Source organism: Berghia stephanieae, chromosome 3 (genome assembly GCF_034508935.2).
Source record: "Berghia stephanieae isolate SIO BIC M18660-M18661 chromosome 3, UCSD_Bste_1.3, whole genome shotgun sequence".
NCBI lineage: Eukaryota > Metazoa > Mollusca > Gastropoda > Nudibranchia > Aeolidiidae > Berghia > Berghia stephanieae.
Genome location: NC_088362.1, coordinates 31043890 through 31065767, shown reverse-complemented (window position 1 = coordinate 31065767; position 21878 = coordinate 31043890). Strand labels below are relative to the sequence as shown.

General features: G+C 37.6%; 1 protein-coding gene across 1 annotated transcript in view; it reads left to right on the top strand.

Moving 5' to 3' along the window:
• LOC144966889 (glutathione S-transferase P-like) overlaps positions 1-21878 on the top strand; it is a 44816-nt gene that overhangs the window by 17848 nt on the left and 5090 nt on the right. The window contains exons 2-6 of the mRNA XM_078903595.1: positions 9831-9866; positions 11888-11988; positions 13346-13433; positions 20530-20652; positions 21336-21463. Coding sequence (XP_078759721.1) covers positions 9831-9866; positions 11888-11988; positions 13346-13433; positions 20530-20652; positions 21336-21463 — 476 coding nt within the window. The remainder of the gene's footprint in view (positions 1-9830; positions 9867-11887; positions 11989-13345; positions 13434-20529; positions 20653-21335; positions 21464-21878) is intronic.

Below are 21878 nucleotides of genomic sequence, written 5' to 3'. Positions count from 1 at the left end.
AATTGTCCTTCAAATATAGATTGATTTAAATGACCCTCATCTTGGCAAAAACTATCAAACCAGGAACTTTGCGAAGTCCCAGGTTTGATAATTTTTTTTTGACAGGATAAGGGTTATTTAAATCGATCAATATTTGAAGGACGAGTTTTCTGGCCAAATTTTTTAAATACATAGTTTCTCAAACTACAACAGTTAACTGATTAAATAATAAATAAACACACGACAAACCTTGGGACAATACTTTTTTCTATAACAGACGATGATGCATCATTAATTGGCACCGCGTTGCATGCTAAAATGGTGGGCTAATAAAATTTCTTGTTTGAATTATTCAAAGTGAAAACAATTGAGATACTGAATACTTAAAATGTGAATCGGATTGACGGTTATTTCTTGGGTTATCAAGGTCTGAAATTGTAAATGTATTTGCTACATGGGAATAACGTCACAGAAACAATTAAAAAATAATACATGTCGCGCCTTTGACCTGTGATGAACTGGTTATCTAAACGGTTTGAATTGGATTTAATAGTCTGATGTCACGCCGCCTGGCAACGGCGGCCATCTTGGTTCTAAACAAAGAAAATCATTACTTTTTATTCTTCATGCTGGCTTGAACTTTTCATATGTCTTGTGCTCAGAATGTGTAAAAGTCAAAATATGATCAAATTTATGTGTTTTTTCTTCCCCTCTGGATACCCTTTATGCTCGCCGGAGAAATATTTCATAGGGGCGTCCGCCATTGTTCCGATAGTTTAGAGCCAGTGTTACTAAGTTACCATGCGTCTAGGAAGGAAGTGACGTTACGACTGTTGAAGAGTATTTCTCTCACAGGGTCATTACTACGCTCAGACGTATGGCCTTTTCTTCGTACCCAAAATGTTCAGACTTCTCGCAACGCTGTATCGCAACGAGCATGTCACCTTACTCTAGCACAAATTGCGGTGCTGCATTACGGCTAAAGCCTGGATTAATCAAATCGTCCGTTGGAATAGAGACCGAAGACAATTTTCCCCATCAAGTGTTTTATTTATTTTTTTTCATATATCGTAACATATAATTTTATACGACTTGATCAATATTCACCATTACCTGATGAATGCTGGATCAAAATAATAACGATAGAATGATAGAATATCATAACGTTTTAATTCCCCCCTTCCCATGACAAGAACAGAAGTCCGATGCCACATACCAAAGACATTTTAATTCCATACCAACCACTTAATACAAAATCATTTAATACATTATAGATATAAAATAGGTATGTACACTACACACGTACAACAATTCAAAATATCTCCAAAGAAATAACATATTCACACACCAAACACACACACACATACACACACATACACACGCGCGCGCGAGCCAAATGAATAACAAATAGACCGGAACAAGAAAAAGGGACGCAAATATCAAAATCGAACTACGGATTTATCACCAGCCGATGAGGTGCGACCAGCACTGAAGCGATCGTCCTGACAAAATACAATGTATGTGTCCTTATTTATTTTACATGCTCTAATTAGTGTTATCAAGTACTCTAGTATCTCCCACAACACACACACACACACACACACACACACACACACATATATATATATATATATATATATATATATATATATATATATATATATACATATAGATAGTATGCGCTTGGCTCAGAAGCTCATAACATTGCCATCCGGAAGTAGAGGGACCAACACACAAAACTGTGTGTATCCATGAACGTTTATAGTAAGGTTAATACAGTTCATTGAGCATTACTCATAAACGCGGATGGCAAAAAACAATAACAAAGACATGAGTGACGTCATCTTCGAACTATCTATATATATCGCATCCTTTGATAATTCAAATGAGGTGCAGATGCCGGCCGCAAAACGTATCAGTACCAAAGTTACATTTTGGAAATGCTCACATAAAATTATATAAGTTTCAGATATTAATTTCACATTTGTGAACGCAGCAGTTTTCACACCAAATGTTCACGCTCAGTGAGAGTTGTTTCAAATGTTACATCCTGAATACAACTGCTGTTCATGATTATATTTTTGCATGGGAAAGAGAATAAACACACCATTACTGTAAGCATTAATAAATTCCAGTTATATTTCATTGCAAAAGATAAAATGATCAAAGTAATTCCGCTATTGTGAGAAAGCTGGTCTATCACTTTCAGCGATGATAATGGCAATTTGTCAAAAGAGAGAGAGAGAGAGAGAGAGAGAGAGAGAGAGAGAGAGAGAGAGAGAGAGAGAGAGAGAGAGAGAGAGAGAGAGAAGAGAGAGAGAGAGAAGGAGAGAGAGAGAGAGAGAGAGAGAGAGAGAGAGAGAGAGAGAGAGAGAGAGAGAGAGAGAGAGAGAGAGAGAGAGAGAGAGAGAGAGAGAGAGAGAGAGAGAGAGAGAGAGAGAGAGAGAGAGAGAGAGAGAGAGAGAGAGAAGAGAGAGAGAGAGAGAGAGAGGGAGAGAGAGGAGAGAGAGAGAGAGCCACTGGCCTTGTGTCACTTTTAACATTTGGTGCAACCATGTCTAGGCTGACGTCATAAAAATTCGAGTGTCACCAAAATTTATGCAACTGAGCACAGGTGTCAAAATTTGACACGAGACATGATGGTGATTTTTTCATCCATCTACCGTGGAGCGTGAGTGCTTTTCATGGAAAAACGTTCGACACTGTAAAAACAGCGGAACATTTAAAAGAATATCACAAAATCCCGGAATTCCGCGGATACGCGGAAGATTATCATCACTCAAGGAATTTACCCAATGGAAACCGCACGGTGCTCTTATTGGCTAACCAACCAGCGGCCTCGATGAGAAAAATATCCGCCATTTTGCTGTTGGCTGGGAATCGCGTTACTATAGTAAACAAGCGCTGATCGGCCGTTCATGAAAACAAGTTGCTGCTCGCTCGTTTAACTCAAAATTATTCAAAACGATCTCTCTAAAATGATATAAATGTGACTTCTTAAGGTTTTCTTCACGGTCAAAACCACACAACATTCTATTAATGATTACGTCCGAGGCAAAAAGGAATATTGACAGGTCGACCGAGAGTTGAACTCGTGAGACGACAAACATCAATGCGAAGTGTAGCGAGAGTCAATGCTATTGTTTGTCTTGTCCTATTCTATATAGAGAAAAGGATAAATAGTATAGCCTCGTGTGTGAGTGGTTGCGTGTCATAGTCTTGTTTTTAAATTGTTTCTGTTGTTTATGTGTGTAGTGATGACTCTCTCACACTCAATTTCAATGCCGAAAGAGGAATTCCCGCACACAAGAAAGGGGAATTGGGGTGGTATTTGGCATACATATTGTATAGTATCTAGTTCTAAATAGAAAACTGATTAGAATTATATTATGATATATAAACACAATGCCAAATACAATTCCGAAGTTTCCTTATTTCAAATGAAGTAAAGCTCCAAAACCTAATGGTAGTGATTGTAGTACTGAGTGTTAGTGAGGTGATGTGGTGTTGGTGGTGGTTGTAGTTGTAGTAGTAATAGTGATGATGATGTGGTGGTGGTGATGATTGTAGTTGTAGTAGTAGTGGTAGTGATGATGATGTGGTGGTGGTTGTAGTAGTAGTGGTAATGGTAATGATATGGTGGTGGTGGTGGTTGTAGTAGTAGTGGTCGTGATGATGATGTGGTGGTGGTGTTTGTAGTAGTAGTGGTAATGATGCGGCTATGTGGTCTAGGAGTATGACACTCGCTTCCGGATCGGAAGGTCCTGGGTTCGAGCCTCGCGCTCGGCGCATAGTTGAGTACTTGGAAAAGGCTCTTTACTCACATTCTCTCACCGTACTCAGGTGTAAAATGAGTACCTGGCCGTTAACAGAGTTGTCTTTGTCCGAAAAATTGTAATATCGCCTAACAGGTGTCATGTCCCATCCTACATGTTAAATGTTGACCAGGGACCCCTTGTAAAGCGTTTTGAGCACATTTAGTAGATATTGCACTATATAAAGCTCAATTTAAAAAAAAAATATATTTCAATGATGATGATATGGTGGTGGTTGTTGCAGTAGTAGTAGTGGTAGTGATGATAATGTGGTGGTGGTTGTAGTTGTAGTAGTAGTGATGCTGATGTGGCTGTGGTGGTTGTAGTAGTAGTTGTAATGATGATGATATAGTGGTAGTGGTGGTTGCAGTAGTAGTGGTAGTGATGACGATGTGGTTGTGGTGGTTGTAGTAGTAGTGGTAATGGTAATGATATGGTGGTAGTGGTGGTTGTAGTAGTAGTGGTAATGGTAATGATATGGTGGTGGTTGTAGTAGTAGTGGTCGTGATGACGATGTGGTTGTGGTGGTTGTAGTAGTAGTGGTAGTGATGCTATTGTGGTGGTGGTTGTAGTAGTTGAGGTAGTGATGTGGTGGTGGTTGTAGTAGTAGTGGTGGTGGTGGTTGTGGTAGTAGTGGTAATGATGATGATATGGTGGTGGTGGTTGCAGTAGTAGTGGTAGTGATGACGATGTGGTTGTGGTGATTGTAGTAGTGGTAGTGATGATGATGTGCTGGTGGTGGTGTAGTAGTAGTGGTAGTGATGATGATGTGGGGCTGGTGGTTGTAGTAGTAGTGTTAGTGATGATATTGTGGTGGTGGTTGTAGTAGTAGATGATGTGGTGGTTGGAAAACACATTACAGGTTATCATAATACATGATTACACACATTCTCTAACTTCATTTTTTGACATCTTCGTTGTGCCATAAATATACGCAACAGTTCTGAAACATTTTATTGTGGATTTTGATATTGTTTGTTGTTGTTCTTGTGTCGTTATGTTGACATAGATACCGAATGAATGGTAATTACTACATTCTCAGCCAACAACAAAATGGCGCTGAATGCTTTCATTGGTGGACACTTTTTAGGCTTCGTACGTATTCTCATTCGTTTAATTCTATGTCATCACTGCACTATAGATATTCAAAATTCGTAGTGCCATTTAAAATATAGGACAGCATGCAAACAATCATGTCACCACATTTCGTAACTTTGGAGAAATTTGCGATATTCCGTGCCACGGAACCTGGAACGGACTATAAATTCTAATCAGCCTGTAATCGTTCAAGGTTACACACAGTTTTGTGTGTTGGTGCCTTATATCCGACGGGCGGATGTTGTGAGCACTTTACCTCAGCACATATCATCAATGCACAATCTTCTTTCCGGTCGTTTCCGGTTATTGTTTTAGACAGCCATTCTAATGATTAGTTCTCGCCAAGAAGCCCATACACACCTGGGTTCTCGCCTATAGATAGAACGAAGATGACGTCACTCAGGTCCTTGTTATTGTTTTTTGCCATCGTGTTTACTTCTCACTAAACTGTATTAATCACACTATAACAGTTCATGGTTACACCTAGTTTTGTGTGTTGATCCGCTATACTTCCGGATGGCAATGTTGTGAGCTTCTTAGACAAGTGCATACTATCTATAGACGTTCAAGGTTACATACATTTTTGTGTGTTGATGCGTTATATGCGGCTGGCGGATGTTGTGAGCAATTCACAGTGAACAAATGAACCGCGTCGTACAGATTAAATTCGCCCTCCACTCGCTTCCCTTTTTACGAAAAATCACTCACAATATTGTGTCGTGAGTAAAACAGGGATTGAAATGGCGTATGTTGGTTTGTTTTGTGTGGAAATTGAGATGGCGGGGTCGAAAATTCTGCTCTGTGTCCACACGCCGTCCCAACTTCAAAAGAGTCCTCATAACATGTTGTTTGTGTAGTGTAGGCTAACACTAACGTAAATAAATTCCAATGTTCTGGGTTGTAAAAATGAAAACACCGCAAAACATCAAAGGAATTATCTATTGCGTGACGACTATAAAATATAGGATTATTCATATTTAGGATTCATTTGGTTAACCAAATCTAAGACTGTATGAAAAGATTTGTGACAATACATAACTCGATTTCAGAGAAACTGATCGGAATGACACATGAAAGAAAGACGGAGGGAGAAGGTCAATGTCACTATGACAAATACAGAAAAGTGAGTGGAGCAGGCACTTATGTTGGTAACAACAAGATATGAAGTGAGTAGAAAAGTGCCAGAAGACAATAGAGAATAAAAAATTTTTTCGCGGCGGTGGTGGGGTTTGAACCTGCGACCTTATTGGTACGACAACTCCGCCTGGCAGGTGAGAGCGTGGCTCTACCGTGTGAGCTATCCACGAACACAAAAATATTCGTTTCAAACCCAAAGTCATTTCTAGATCCCTCTCTCACCCACTTCTTGAGATCGCCGATTCGTTCACCACCATCGCGAAATAATTTTGACCAGCAGTTAAGCTTAATAGCCAATATTCTCATCACAAACATATAACATAGAAACGATTGAGACATTGAGTATGCTCCGGTGTATGGGTGAATTTTTAATTCAGAAAAGTGAGTGGAGCAGGCACTTATGTTGGTAACAACAAGATATGAAGTGAGTAGAAAAGTGCCAGAAGACAATAGAGAATAAAAAATTTTTTCGCGGCGGTGGTGGGGTTAGAACCTGCGACCTTATTGGTACGACAACTCCGCCTGGCAGGTGAGAGCGTGGCTCTACCGTGTGAGCTATCCACGAACACAAAAATATTCGTTTCAAACCCAAAGTCATTTCTAGATCCCTCTCTCACCCACTTCTTGAGATCGCCGATTCGTTCACCACCATCGCGAAATAATTTTGACCAGCAGTTAAGCTTAATAGCCAATATTCTCATCACAAACATATAACATAGAAACGATTGAGACATTGAGTATGCTCCGGTGTATGGGGTGAATTTTTAATTCAGAAAAGTGAGTGGAGCAGGCACTTATGTTGGTAACAACAAGATATGAAGTGAGTAGAAAAGTGCCAGAAGACAATAGAGAATAAAAAATTTTTTCGCGGCGGTGGTGGGGTTTGAACCTGCGACCTTATTGGTACGACAACTCCGCCTGGCAGGTGAGAGCGTGGCTCTACCGTGTGAGCTATCCACGAACACAAAAATATTCGTTTCAAACCCAAAGTCATTTCTAGATCCCTCTCTCACCCACTTCTTGAGATCGCCGATTCGTTCACCACCATCGCGAAATAATTTTGACCAGCAGTTAAGCTTAATAGCCAATATTCTCATCACAAACATATAACATAGAAACGATTGAGACATTGAGTATGCTCCGGTGTATGGGGTGAATTTTTAATTCAGAAAAGTGAGTGGAGCAGGCACTTATGTTGGTAACAACAAGATATGAAGTGAGTAGAAAAGTGCCAGAAGACAATAGAGAATAAAAAATTTTTAAACCCCACCACCGCCGCGAAAAAATTTTTTATTCTCTATTGTCTTCTGGCACTTTTCTACTCACTTCATATCTTGTTGTTACCAACATAAGTGCCTGCTCCACTCACTTTTCTGAATTAAAAATTCACCCCATACACCGGAGCATACTCAATGTCTCAATCGTTTCTATGTTATATGTTTGTGATGAGAATATTGGCTATTAAGCTTAACTGCTGGTCAAAATTATTTCGCGATGGTGGTGAACGAATCGGCGATCTCAAGAAGTGGGTGAGAGAGGGATCTAGAAATGACTTTGGGTTTGAAACGAATATTTTTGTGTTCGTGGATAGCTCACACGGTAGAGCCACGCTCTCACCTGCCAGGCGGAGTTGTCGTACCAATAAGGTCGCAGGTTCAAACCCCACCACCGCCGCGAAAAAAATTTTTATTCTCTATTGTCTTCTGGCACTTTTCTACTCACTTCATATCTTGTTATGACAAATACACACTGGGTGTTGGTACTTGTCAATACTTCCAACGATCGAGTATCATGTAATTGTTATAATTCGAAACAACTTTAATATTTTGGTATATTTATATGCCCTATAGCTAAGCCACGCTGTCGTTCCCAAGCATAATGACATTTTATATGTGTCCACTAACTGATAGGCACGATTTTTTTAGGTTACCTAATCAAACAATTTTAAGTTAAAATAATTTCTTTTGCAAATGGAATCGAGTACTTGATAAGATATTAAAATATTGGAGAGAATCTCTTTCAAATATCAGTTCCTGCCCATCAATATTTACTACACACACTACACACAAAGTTCAAAGTTTACAATGTGCGACTGCCAGGGAGTAGAGGTCTGTGTCGCCTGCACTTAATTTGACGTGTCAAATCGGTTTTATCAAAGAAGTAACGTAAGTTTTATTGACTGAGTCAGCAGTTTATTCGCTGGTGTTTATTGTTTATCTCAATTTCCGGGGCAACACTGCTGCACAAGAAGACTGGATAAACTTTCTCTCAAAGTGGAGACAGCGAGAGCCCCTGTACTTTATCTACACATCTGACGCATCAGACACTGACTGCATTTTCACCGTTTTCATTGCAATCAATAAGTAAGTAAGTAGATAGATATTCATTATGCCCACATAAGGCTAAGGGCCTATCTGATTGACAAAAATAATTTTGAATCAGGCAGTGCTCATGATCATATTATTTCAAAGCTTTAAAATGTATGGAGCCCTGCCTTGTGTAAAATTGAATCAGACGCATTTTTATTTTCCTTTCAGTTTTTGTGTCAAAAAATCGCTTGAGTCAAATTTCTCCCTTTTTACAAAAAGCGCGACTGTATTGTAGAGTAATCGTACAAGCTTCGCACGACTCGCGACATATTTAGTTTCTTCTGTAGGAGACTGCTGTCTTCTCTCCAACCAAAACTGTGCACTGATATAGCAGACCAGATTGAAAGGTGATACTACTAGGACTATCTGGAGCTCTCCTCCGTCCCAAGAAGATCTTCAGAAAGTAAGCAAGCAAGTTCACTCAATTCCACACCCCCCCCCCCCCCCCCATCACCATCACTCCTCCCCTTACCCCAACCCCTGCATACACACCACATAAATACACTCATATTCTTCTTCATCATCATCATTATCTTATTCTTCTTCTTCTTCTTCTTCTTCTTCTTCTTCTTCTTCTTGGCGTTGTTAAGATGAAACGCTACTACCACATTATCTTATTCGTCTGTAGTGTTTCATTCATCCTGTTTTGTTGCTGAAGGGGAAACCCAAAACATAAATTTTATCTGTTTTCGTATATTAAATTGAAGCTTGCGTTCAATTCCACATTGTTATTTATTTCTTCGAGCTTCGAGCAGTACCATTTACATATTCTTGTCAAAGGTGTGCGATTTGATATAAGGTGTCCGGAGCAATCAGTCCATCGATCCGCACACCTGCCTTCAGCCGAAACCAACAAAGCTAAGCCAATGGTGCCTTTCTACCCCCATTGTGTACTCTATAAATAAAATATTTAAATCCTAATATACTAAGCAGACGACATGTGGAAGTTGAAAAGCACTTCTTTCCTTTATCCATGTGAGTCATCTCAGGGAAGAAGGAAAGTTGATAATCACAGATCTCGTGATTTCAGGAAAGTAACTTGGGTTAAATGGAGCGAATAATAAGCTGCAGCCTCGTTTTTCTTTCTCAAGAAGCAAGAAGGAATATCGGTTGAGGCAATTAAATACTGTGATTGTGTAATTAACGCATGTAACGTATGGAAACGAATTTCCAGAATCAAGGTCACAAAAAGTGTGTGGATCGAAAGTCACGATCAGCTGTGTGAAGCTCGTACGATTACTCTAATGGCGTACAGCATCTTTCTGAAATTTTGACACAAAAAACTTGATGAGTGATGAAAAACTATGCAAAAAACTAGATGTTCCTATCATTTCTAGTTTTTAAGTTATTTCAATTCGTTATCGGTAATAATAAAAAATGAGCCTGTATGTACAGATCACAACATAATCGTTGTCAATCTTTTTTTTTTCAGTGGGCAAATATCACTTTATCTATTTTGACTTGAGAGGTAAGGAAACTTTTTTCATTTTCGTAATTTTTAGTTTATTACTGACACACACATGCACACTCATGCACACACACACACACACGTCAGTTTTATATATTTGTACCATGGAGTTCTTACACCTGTTCACTTGGATTTGTACTAGATATTATGATAAGTTCATCACTACCATTCGCGCATGGAACAGCATCCCTGAAAATGTCAGAGCAACCAATATTCTAGTTTTCTCGACCGGCTTAAATCGAATAGATAGATATTACGTCAATGTCATCCCACCACACGTAGTTGCGTCAATCTTCATCACATGAAGCTGCAACTGTTATGGAATGGAAGTTGATGTAAAACGCCAGTGAGCAATGTAATTGGAAATAGGGGCTATTCTTCTTCTTCTTCTTCTTCTTCTTCTTCTTCTTCTTCTTCTTCTTCTTCTTCTTCTTCTACTTCTTCTTCTTTTTATTATTATTATTATCATCAATCATCATCATCATCATCATCATCGTTGCTGTTATTATTATTATTATTATTATTATTATTATTATTATTATTATTATTATGCCACAGTATTTATCTTTGTCGAAATAACAACAAATATCAACTGATAACAACAAATAGCAACTTATGACACAAACATACTTTGATTCTAGACTCAAAAATCAATATTCATCTGGTCAACTAAGGCCCAACTTTACAAGTGTGAAATAAGAAAAGCAAAGACAGAGCATCAGTCATCCGACGATGGTTTTGTCTGAATACAACATACACATCTTAGACCCAGAAATCTTGTCATGACTTGTTTCAGTATGTCCATCTAATCATTCATCTATCATACATCGTCATCAAATTGATTTATTGATGAAAAATTCAAGTGTATGATTGCGTAGCCTAGATCTGAGAAATCCTGTAGTTTCAGTACCGTTGTGTCCTATTGTATGTAATCATGTTATCACCACTCATGTTATCACCATTTTTTTGTCCTGTCATTGTGTGACAATGAAAATATGATTAAAAAGTTGTATTGGATTGATCACCTTGTGTGAGCATGTTTGTGTTGATATTTGTCGTTATTTTCTTGTTATCAGTTGTTATTTTTGTTATCAGTATTATTTAATTGTTGTTATCAGTTGTTATTTGTTTTTATCAGTTATTTGTTATCTCGACAATGATAAATACCCTTATGAGGATGAGCCTGATACTTAAAATTGACTTTTAAGATTAATATTTGGACTTGAGATAAATGAACGCCTTCATTTAGTAAAACGAATTTTGTTATTTTAGACTTAAAGAATTTAGATTGCTTAATTCAGATAATTTTGAAATTAAATTGACATGTGCAGGTGTGACATTTGAACCCACTTATGGGCCTAGTTTAACATTGTTGTAATGGACAATATTTTGCGTCAATGTTTGAGATGTCCAATACAACAATGAGCCCATAATGAATTGGGTTATCAGACCTTCAGCTAAGTGCACATCACTTAAAACCCATTTCTCTCCCCGTAGTTCATTCTGCATAATACCAGATTGATGTTGCAGGTAACAATTTTGAATGCCGGAAATAACTTAGTCCTGTAACACAATCACAATAATTTTGTTTAAGTGATACTTAGCTGCTAGAAGTTGTGGACTGTACAAAGTTATAAACAAAAATGAATGTAACAGCTTCCAGCTCAAAACCCTTCCTCACCAACAAAAAACAAAAACAAACAATGATTACATAAATACATTACAAAAAAAAAAATTTTCAATCTGTTTTCAAAAAAAAATTAATAGTAAATATATGTTTTCATTGTTTTTTGTTGCTGAAGAAGGTTTTTGATCCTGAAATGTTCCATGATTGGTATTTTGTTCTTTTTTGAAGCTGTTATATTCATATTTGTTTAAAACGTTTTACAGATTTCTGCGGCTTGTCATTAAAACTTTAAATGCCACATGTAATGTAGTTAACACATGATAACTAATTCAAAATACTTTACTTGCTTTGTTTTAAAGGAAATTATAGAAACCATATTGATTTTTCATTCAAGGTCGAGGCGAGAGTATCCGGTACCTTTTTGCTGACCAAGGGATTGACTATGAAGAGACCCTGATAGATTTTACTGTTTGGCCAAAATGGAAGCCTCAAATGGTAAATAAGTAGATGCTATAATAGCAGACATTAAAATTTTAAAAAAGTTTATCACTCTTAGGGAACCCCCCACCCCCTCAGAAAAAAGAGGTTTTGTTTGTGGCACTTTAGGCGATACAAGGAATCGCCACCTGGTCGTGTCAGCTGCTATACTTGGAGTTACCTCGAGGGAAAGACCTCTCTGCTTTAGGTCCCTCTCCATAGTATGTCTTCAGGTCCCGTGGGGCGGCCTCTCTTCTTCTTTCCTTGGAGTGTCCATCGAAGAGGCTTCCTTGTCAGTGTTTACTCAGGTCTGTGACAGACATGCTCCAATCATTTCCATCTTCATCCTTTAATAAGACTCTCCAGAGACTCCACCTCTGCTTTAACTCTCAGGTCCTCATTTGAGATTATAATCGGCCAGAAGATCTTGAAGATTCATCATAAACATTTAAAAAAAAAAAAAGAAAATCCTAAATTTTGCAAGCTGAATCCCAAATTTTGCAAGCTAAAAACAGCAAAATTTTCAAAAAATTTGCGATTCATTTTCCTAAAAACCTATAATTAGTTCATGAAAGAGAAAGGTATTTGTTTGTTTTTAAGGGTTTCACAGCGCTTGCAACAAATGTAAGGTCATATCAGCGCCAGTAAAAAGGAAGAAAATGGGATAGTAAAAAAGAAACTACTCTTGATTAATTATCTTTCACGTTCTACACGAGCTATCACATTAAAAGAAAAAAAAATAGTCTTTATTGTCTTTATTATCATTGTTGTTTTTTTTTAAAGTTTTCTTTTTCTTTGCAAAATCTTGAAAATTTGCAGATCATCCCACTCACAGCCAGTTGGAACGGTGCTGTATCATTTGGATCCCGGGTTCGATTCCCATCACTAGAAAATCTATTCTCCGTTGTCTTCTCTACAAACTTTTAAAAAGTTATTTACAAAACTGTTAAACGCTATAGAAACTAATATCAACTCTGATTATTTGCATGGGACTCTAATGACTCTCAAGAACAACTTTTTCTTTATTGTTTTAAGCTCACCTCTTATAGATAGAATGAAGTTGACGTCACTCAGGTCTTTGTTATTGTTTTATGCCATCCATGTTTATGAGTAATTCTCACTAAACTGTATTAACCAGACTATAAACATTTAAGGTTACACATAGTTTTGTGTGTTGGTCTGTTATACTTCTGGATGGCAATGTTGTGAGCTTCTTAGCCAAGCGCATACTATCTATAAACGTCAATGAATGCAAGTTGGATAATGATTTTATTGTACATAATTAGAGCTTTTGTGGCACTGCATGAAATGTGGTTAAACCTTACATTTTTTTTTATAAGACTCTGATTTTCTCACATGTTTGTTTTGTTTGCAGCAATTTGGTCAAGTTCCATGCCTAAGAGATGATGATTTCCAGATTGTTCAGATGAACGCCATTTTACGCCATTTAGGAAGGAAACACAGTAAGAATTATTTTGTTCATGTCTCTTTTTAAATGTCGGAGTATTGCTGTAGAGAAACTGATTTTCATGTGTTGAATTATTATCAATGTTAAAGTCTTTGTCATAAATACAGTAAAATTACTTTAAACCGAAAAATACCTTAAACCGCAAAGAATTTAATAAATTGTACTAGTTTCTTCATTATCTTTGTACTAATTCTTACGATGAACCGAAATACTTCTAAGCAGGACTTTCTTTAAACCGAAACAACTTGAGAGCACCTTCCCTTTTCTCTCTCTATTTTTCTTTAAAAATTCGGGAAGGTGGCCACACGTAATAATGTCCGGCGATAATAAACAAAGAGCGTAAGTACCTACAAGATGAAGGTGAGTGGTGGGGTGGGGTAGGCAAACACTTCAATTACTGAATTTGGGCTAGGCCAACACCACAATCGCACAGATTGGAAAAGGAAGACAACGGGTGACTGGCGGGCGAAAAATGAGGAAAGAGGGGGAGTTGGGGTGTAGAATCACGCAAGCGAGATGTTCTCGCTCGTGTGTTGATGCTTTGGATTTTCAACACGACAATGAGGGGCTGGGTGGGTGTGTGTGTGTGTGGGGGGGGGGGGGGGGGGGGGGGGGGGGGGTTGACAACTACCATTGATATGCCATTTTATTTCCTCTTTTTAAATATGCGTGTATGACAGGGGGGGGGGGGGGGTTTCTATGTAATTAGGTCTTTGAACATAATGGCTTTTCAACAAAAGAGGGGTGTGTAGTAGACAGCTTAGCATTGACACGCCTTTTCATTTCCATTTCACTTCACCTCTGAGTAGTTGCGCATCATTCATTATCAATTATCGCACAAGAACTTTCGATCTTATTTTAGCTTTACATTTTACAAAAAGAAAGCACTGTGCTTACACGTTGGAGTTTAAAATCAAAATGCTATGTGAAGTTGATGATAAAAAAGTTGAGCAAGAAGGTGATATGTAAAAAACACAGCATCCCGAACTCAACTCTTTCAACAATTTTGATTGGAAAACGAAAACTCCCAAAAATATTTTTAAAACACCCAAAAATTTTAAAAAAAAAAAAAGGTTACAAAGACAGCATTTATTCAACAACTCCATTTAAGGCAAAACCCATGATACGATTAATAAATGAGCAAATTCCTTAAATAGTTGAAAAACATCGCAAAACGGGAACTTGCTTTAAACCGAAATGATATAGAAGGTCCCCAAAATTTCGTTTTAAAGTAATTCTACTGTATTGTGAATGCAAGTTATAGTATTCAAGTATCGTAACTTTTATCGTCTATCTAATGTAGTATCGTTCACAACTAGAGTGTGTTCTACTGGCTACCTTGTTGGGAGTCATTCTGTATCCAACCGTCATCCTGTACACATGTATCTTATGTTGTGTTGTTTAATAAATCTTCTTTACTGTAACAATTTGGTTTCTTGATTCCTGGAATAACACATCATCAATTAATGATCTCAGTTCAGACCTTTTCATTATCTGACTGATTATGTAACAAATGAGTTGTATTTAAATGGAGGCTTTTGACATCATTGGCTGGGCACCACTTTGTCTCATCTCCAAATAAACAAGGCTGCCAATTTTACCGTATATTTACAGAATTCAGTATATGTTATAAGACCCTCAGTATATGTTCCAATCATCTGCTAAACGAAAAATATTAGGTACATAATGTCGTTTCACTGGAGTTCAGCACTCAACAAGGGGTTGGTCTATGTGTTTGTGTCAGAGTTCAGTGAATTTTTGTCCCCTGAATTGGCAACGCTGTAATAAAGTCCATCATGTCAGTCGTTGACTGAACCATCAATGAATTCTGACCCTGGCATTATGTCTCAGGGCTGAGAATCTTCCGCCTAAAGGCGGATTTCCGCCTAAATGGTATTTTATCTCCGCCCATCCCATCACATTTCCTCCTTTTTCAAATTTGCCTTGTCAAATATTTTCCTCAAAACCACAAAATCACCATTATGTCTTATGTCATATTTTGACACCTGTGCTCAGTCTCGTGAAATTTGATGACAGTCCCGTTTTTATGACGTTGGGCCAGACAGTATGGCACCAGATGTCACAATAGTACAGAAGACCGGTCGTGTTCTTTGATTAGTTAGTTGAAGGGGAAGGGGAGGGACAAATGGGTCTGGATTTTTCTCTCTGTTGTAGATACCTATTGCCTTTTTAATCTCTCTCTCTCTCTCTCTCTCTCTCTCTCTCTCTCTCTCTCTCTCTCTCTCTCTCTCTCTCTCTCTCTCTCTCTCTCTCTCTCTCTCTTTTTAAAATATTTTTTTCCCTTTGCCCTTCTTTCTATTTCTCTTTTCTTCTTTTTTTTTATATAGAATTCAAAAGGTCAATACATAAGTTATTCTGGTAAAGAAGTCTCTCTCTCTCTCTCTCTCTCTCTCTCTCTCGCTCTCTCTCTCTCTCTCTCCTCTCTCTCTCTCTCTCTCTCTCTCTCTACTCTCTATATATATAATATATATATATATATATATATATATTATATAGAGAGAGAGAGAGAGAGATAGATAGATTGAGAGAGAGAGAGAGAGAGAGAGAGAGAGAGAGAGAGAGAGAGAGAGAGAGAGAGAGACTTCTTTACCAGAATAACTTATGTATTGACCTTTTGAATTCTATATATATATATATATATATATGGCTTTGAATTTGAGAGATTCTTTGGTTGTATTTATAAGCTGAATAACTACTAGGTTTCTTTGCTTGTGTTTGATCGATAGACCGAGAAATTTTCCTCCTTTTTGACAAATTGCTATTATCACCACCCGAATAAAAAAACACTCACCAAAACCACTACATCAACATCTCTACCACCACTACTATTACAATCACCACCACATCATCATCCCTACCACCACTACTACAAATAGTACCACATCATCCCTACCACTACCACCACTACTACTACAACTACCACCACATCATCAACTCTACTACCACTAGGTACAGAAAACTGATTTTTCAAACCCAACAATGCTCAATTTAGTCACTTTTGCTTAAAAGAGTTTGCAATTCTGAGCATTTTGATACCAATATCATACATGTATCTCAATTTTTAAGGAAGATATGGTCATTTGAAAATTTGACAATTTCGTCGTCGCGACACCCTGCTTCAGCACCCAACTTCGGGACTTCGTATAAAACAAAGTATCGGGCTCACAATGACAAAATTTCAACTGCTTAGAGTCTCATAGAAATTAAACATTTTTTTTTTCAGAACTCTAGCTCTTTATTTAATTACATTTTAAGCGCCACGAAAACGCAAAAAATGCATATTACCCATAAATCGCCAAGGGAGACAAAAAATGTGTCCGTCGAGGCAGCCTCTGGTCGGCACGCCATTTTGCTCTCATTGACTGGGCTGTGCAACTCGTGTTTATTTACCAAAGTTAAATGCTGGGCGAATGCGGGCGATACTTATAATCGGTACGGCATTTCCATATTTTAAGAGAAAAATGGATGAGCTTTCCAGTAATGTAAAAATAGTCTGCTGAAATTTTGTGGAAATGAGTTTAATCTTCCTTCTTTTGAGAAATTTAAAAAATAAAATCGCTTCCCCTAAATAAACCAACAGTTATTTGGTATCGATCGAAACGTCAAGATCTTGTGCACATTTTAAACCAATTACTGATCCGATACCACCCATGGCCCGAATTCGCCAAGCTCTTCAAGATGACCGATCGCGAAAAGTTCGTTTTTTTCCATCAGCGGGCGAGCCGATTAGTGACTTGTTTCAAAACCCACTTAAATTATCTTCAAAAAAAGCAGATAAATCATTTAGACACCATTTTAAAGGGATTTGAATAAGCTTTCGATTGATATAAATTTTATCCTTGTCATTTTGATATTTAATGGAATACAACGGCTATGTGGTCTAGTGGTATGACACTCGCTTTCGGATCGGAAGGTCCTGGGTTCGAGCCTCGCGCTCGGCGCATAGTTGAGTCCTTGGAAAAGGCTCTTTACTCACATTCTCTCACCGTACTCAGGTGTAAAATGAGTACCTGGCCGTTAACAGCGTTGTCTTTGTCCGAAAAATTGTAATATCGCCTAACAGGCTGCATGTCCCGTCCTACATTTTAAATGTTGCTGTTGACCAGGGACCCCTTGTAAAGCGCTTTGAGCACGTTTAGTGGATATTGCGCTATATAAAAGCTCAATTAACGAAGTAAAATTTATGTAAAACACATCGAAAATTGTCCGCCAGAGCGCATTAGCGGCAGTTTGCCGTACCTACTACCACTACTACAACCACCACCATATCATCATCCCCACCACCACCACTACTACTACAACCACCATCACACCATCTCTAAGACCACTACTACTACAATCACCCCCACATCATCATCCCTGCCTCCACTACTACATCATCCCTAGCACCACTACAACAACTACCACCACATCATCATTCATACCACAACTACTACTTCAACTACCACCACATCATCATCCCTTCCACCACTACTATTACTATCATCATCCCTACCACCACTACTATTACCACCACCATCACACCATCATTCCTACCACCTCTACTACTACAACCACCACCACATCATCAACCCTACTACCACTAATACAACCACCACCTCATCATCATACCTACCACTACTACTACTACTACTACAACAGTCATCCCTACCACCACCACTTCTACAACCTCCACCAAACCATCATCCCTACCACCACTACTACTACAACCACCACAACATCATCCCTACCACCACTACTACTACAACTACCACCACATCATCATTCCTACCACAGCTACTACAACCACCACCACACAATCATCCATACTACTACAAATCCACATCATCCCTACACTTTCAACTTTTGAAATTCCACCGAGTTGTGTCAGAAATTGCTGCGAGACAAATTTTGGATCGCATCTCAATAAATTTTTAGTGAAATTCAAATTTATAGGTTATGGTCGCATGGATGGGTCATGATCTTCACGATGAAAAATTTCCTCCTTTTTTGTGACCAGTCATTCTCACCCCTGTGTCTAGAAGCACTGAAATTGGTGTCACTCAGCTCTTTGTTATTGTTATTCTTTTTAGCCAGACATTTTTTATGAGTAGTTCTCTTATAAATTTTATCAGTCCGACTATAAACGTTCAAGGTTACACATAGTTTTATGTGTTGGTATATTTTGTTATATCCGATTGGTGAATGTTGTGAGTTTTTTGGCTAAGCGCGCGGTGTCAATATGGGTGACGACTTTCAGTGACATTGATTGTTCAAGTGCATTACTATACAGCTTTAACAAAAGGGTTTTTTTTAAGGCGATCTGTACTGGCAATTTGCAATTGATTCCATATGGTCTGCAGGGGGAATGATTAAAGCATTATAAAGCTCATTAAGGACAATGAAATCATGGATATGCACTCTAGACAAATGTGTGACTGGCTGAGAAATCCTGGAGAAATGCGCAAATTTCATAAATTGAGTTATATATATATATATATATATAATATATATATATATATATATATATATATATATATATATATATATATATATATATATATATATATATATATAATATATATATATATATTATATATATGCAGTGGTGTAGACCACATCTTTCTGACCATTTACCACTTTGAATTTTCTTTTCTATGTCTATTAGAACCCAAGTTATGAATTTTTCTCTGAATAAAATTTGTTGCTATGGGAAACACTTTATCTTCTATTTGGCTCGAATCGAAGCTTGTCGCATCTCGCTGGGTTTTCTCAGCCAGCCTAAAAAATGTGCATATTTTAAAGAAACAAGTAGGATAAATGAAAAACATAATGGTTTATTGATTAACTACTGTCCCAGTTATGTAAAAACGATCACATAAGTCAATTTAGTGAACCAGAAGACCTTTACTATGCGGCTATGTGGTCTAGTGGTATGACCCTCGCTTTTGGATTGAAAGGTGCTGGGAAAAGGCTCTTTACTCACATTCTCTAACCGTACTCAGGTGTGAAATGAGTACCTGGCCATTAACATTGTTGTCTATGTCGGAAAAAATTGTAATATCGCCTTACATGCGTCATGTCTTTTTCTACACGTTACGTGTTGCTGTTGGTCAGGGACCCTTTGTAAAGTGCTTTGAGCCTGTTTAGTGGATATTGCGCTTTATAAAAGCTCTATATATATTACTGTACGATTTTTGACTGAAATCAGGAATTACATTGACCCAAGAGCGGAAAGGCAGAGTGGACGAGGTATTCCCTCGAGGTCTATAAGTAACTGATTTCGGTTTAAAATTGTATTTTAACACCTTATTCTCATATTGGGGGTGAAGTGGCCGAGTGGTTAAGGCAGGAAGGTCCCGGATTCGAGCCCCGCTTGAGGAACTTTCGTTTTTTTCCTTGGGCAAGATTACTAACCCCCCCAATTTGCTCAATTGGACAACATAGGTGATTCCTGTTGACATCAGACATTCAGTTTGATGGATTATCTTTATTCCTACATGTAATGCCTAGGCGACGATATCTTACGATGTCATGGCGGAAGGGTATAATTTGTTTTTGTAATCTCATATATTATAAGAAAATTAAAGAATACAAAATAGTAAAATTGAATGGAATATATCACCATAAATTATATGTTTACGTACCACATCATCAGTCTGTCAAGCTACCATAATTTATCTGACCCTTATATTGATAGTAACAAAAAAAGAAATAAAAAACAATAAAAAAGACTTGAGCTTTTATATAGTGGAATAGCCACTAAACGTGCTCAAAGCACTTTACAAAGGGTCCCTGACCAACAGCAACATGTAACATGTAGTACGAGACATGACACCTTTAGGCGATATTACAATTTCTTTCTGACAGAAACAACGCTGTTAACGGCCAGGTATTCATTTTACACCTGATTATGGTGAGAGAATGTGAGTAAAGAGCCTTTTCCAAGGACTCAACTATGCGCCGAGCGAGGCTCAAAACCCAGGACCTTCCGATTCGAAAGCGAGTGTCATACCACTAGATCACATAGCCACACAGAAAGGGGGTGTTATAAAATACTCAGATAATCTTTTTATTTTAATCTCAACCAGGCTTATATGGTGAAGGTATTGAAGAAATGACTAAAATTGATATGATCAGTGATCATATTGAAGACATCATCAAAAGTGAAACTTTACCGTCAAATTTAGATTTAATTTACATAACAAAACTATGTAAGTACACTGAACTTAGTAAAAAATTATTTTTTAAGTATTTTATAGATTGATAATATCTCTGTTTTACATGATTTAACAAAAACTTTTATTTATAAGTAATCTTTTAAATACCCAAGTATACAACAAATTTAGTATTTATAAATGATTATCTCTGTTTTACATGATTTACAACTAAAACTTACTAGATAAAGTAAACCTGTTTACTATTCGGGTAACAAAAATTTAGTATTTATAGATGATTATCTCTGTTTTATTGGGCAGTGATTCATAGATCGAGATACTTTTTCAGATTTTTTTCATACTGTTACCCAAGTTAAAACAAACTGAAACTAAAAGGTTATTAATTCATACAATAAGAAAAAGACAAATGCAATTTTTAGGGCACTTACATCGACACAAATGTATTGAACATCTTGCCCTCACAGGAAAGATAGAAGGTAAAAAGAGTAAAGGTAGGCCAAGAAAAATATATTTGAATAGTTTGAACAGCTGGTTGACAAAGAAAGAAAAGAGCAATTTTAGTTTTTTGAGGTTATCTGATCAGAGATGAATGGCGTACCATGATCACCGATGTCTGGCACAGACTTGGTACTTGAAGAAGAAGAAGAATAAGAAGTTACCCAAGTGCTTGCTTCTGAATTTTTCAATTTCACTTTTTATATTTTTTTTTCAAAATAAAGTTGATGCTGAAAATTTCGTTCTAGTTGATAAAGGTATTATTTTTATATGCGTCGTTGATCTCATTTTTCAGGAGAACGGTAAAGAGCCATACATTGCAACACTTCCAGATAAATTTCAACCATTTGAAGTAAGTTATATTGTGTGGTCCAGTGGTACTACAGTGTCTTGTCTTGTCACAAAAGTCAAGCAATGTTAAGCATTGTCAGTGCCTGGATGGGTGACAGTGATCGTGGAAAATTCTGGTTCTGACGTTGTGTCCTTGGGTATGGCACTTTACACAAATTATTCACTCCACTTGGGTGTGAATTAATAGCTAACTATAGGCAGTGACGAGGGGTGTCCCGATAGCTCAGTTCGTAGAGCACTCACTTCGCACGCAAAGGGACCAAGATCGATCTCGGGTGTAGTTGAGGATTTATTTTGACCCCCCTGTCCACCCAGCAGTGAATGGGTAGCTAAGTCTGTTAGCTTTGGTGGAAAGTACTTTGCGATTGACTAGTGTCCTATCCAAAGGATAGCAAACAATTGCTATTGTCTGTGTC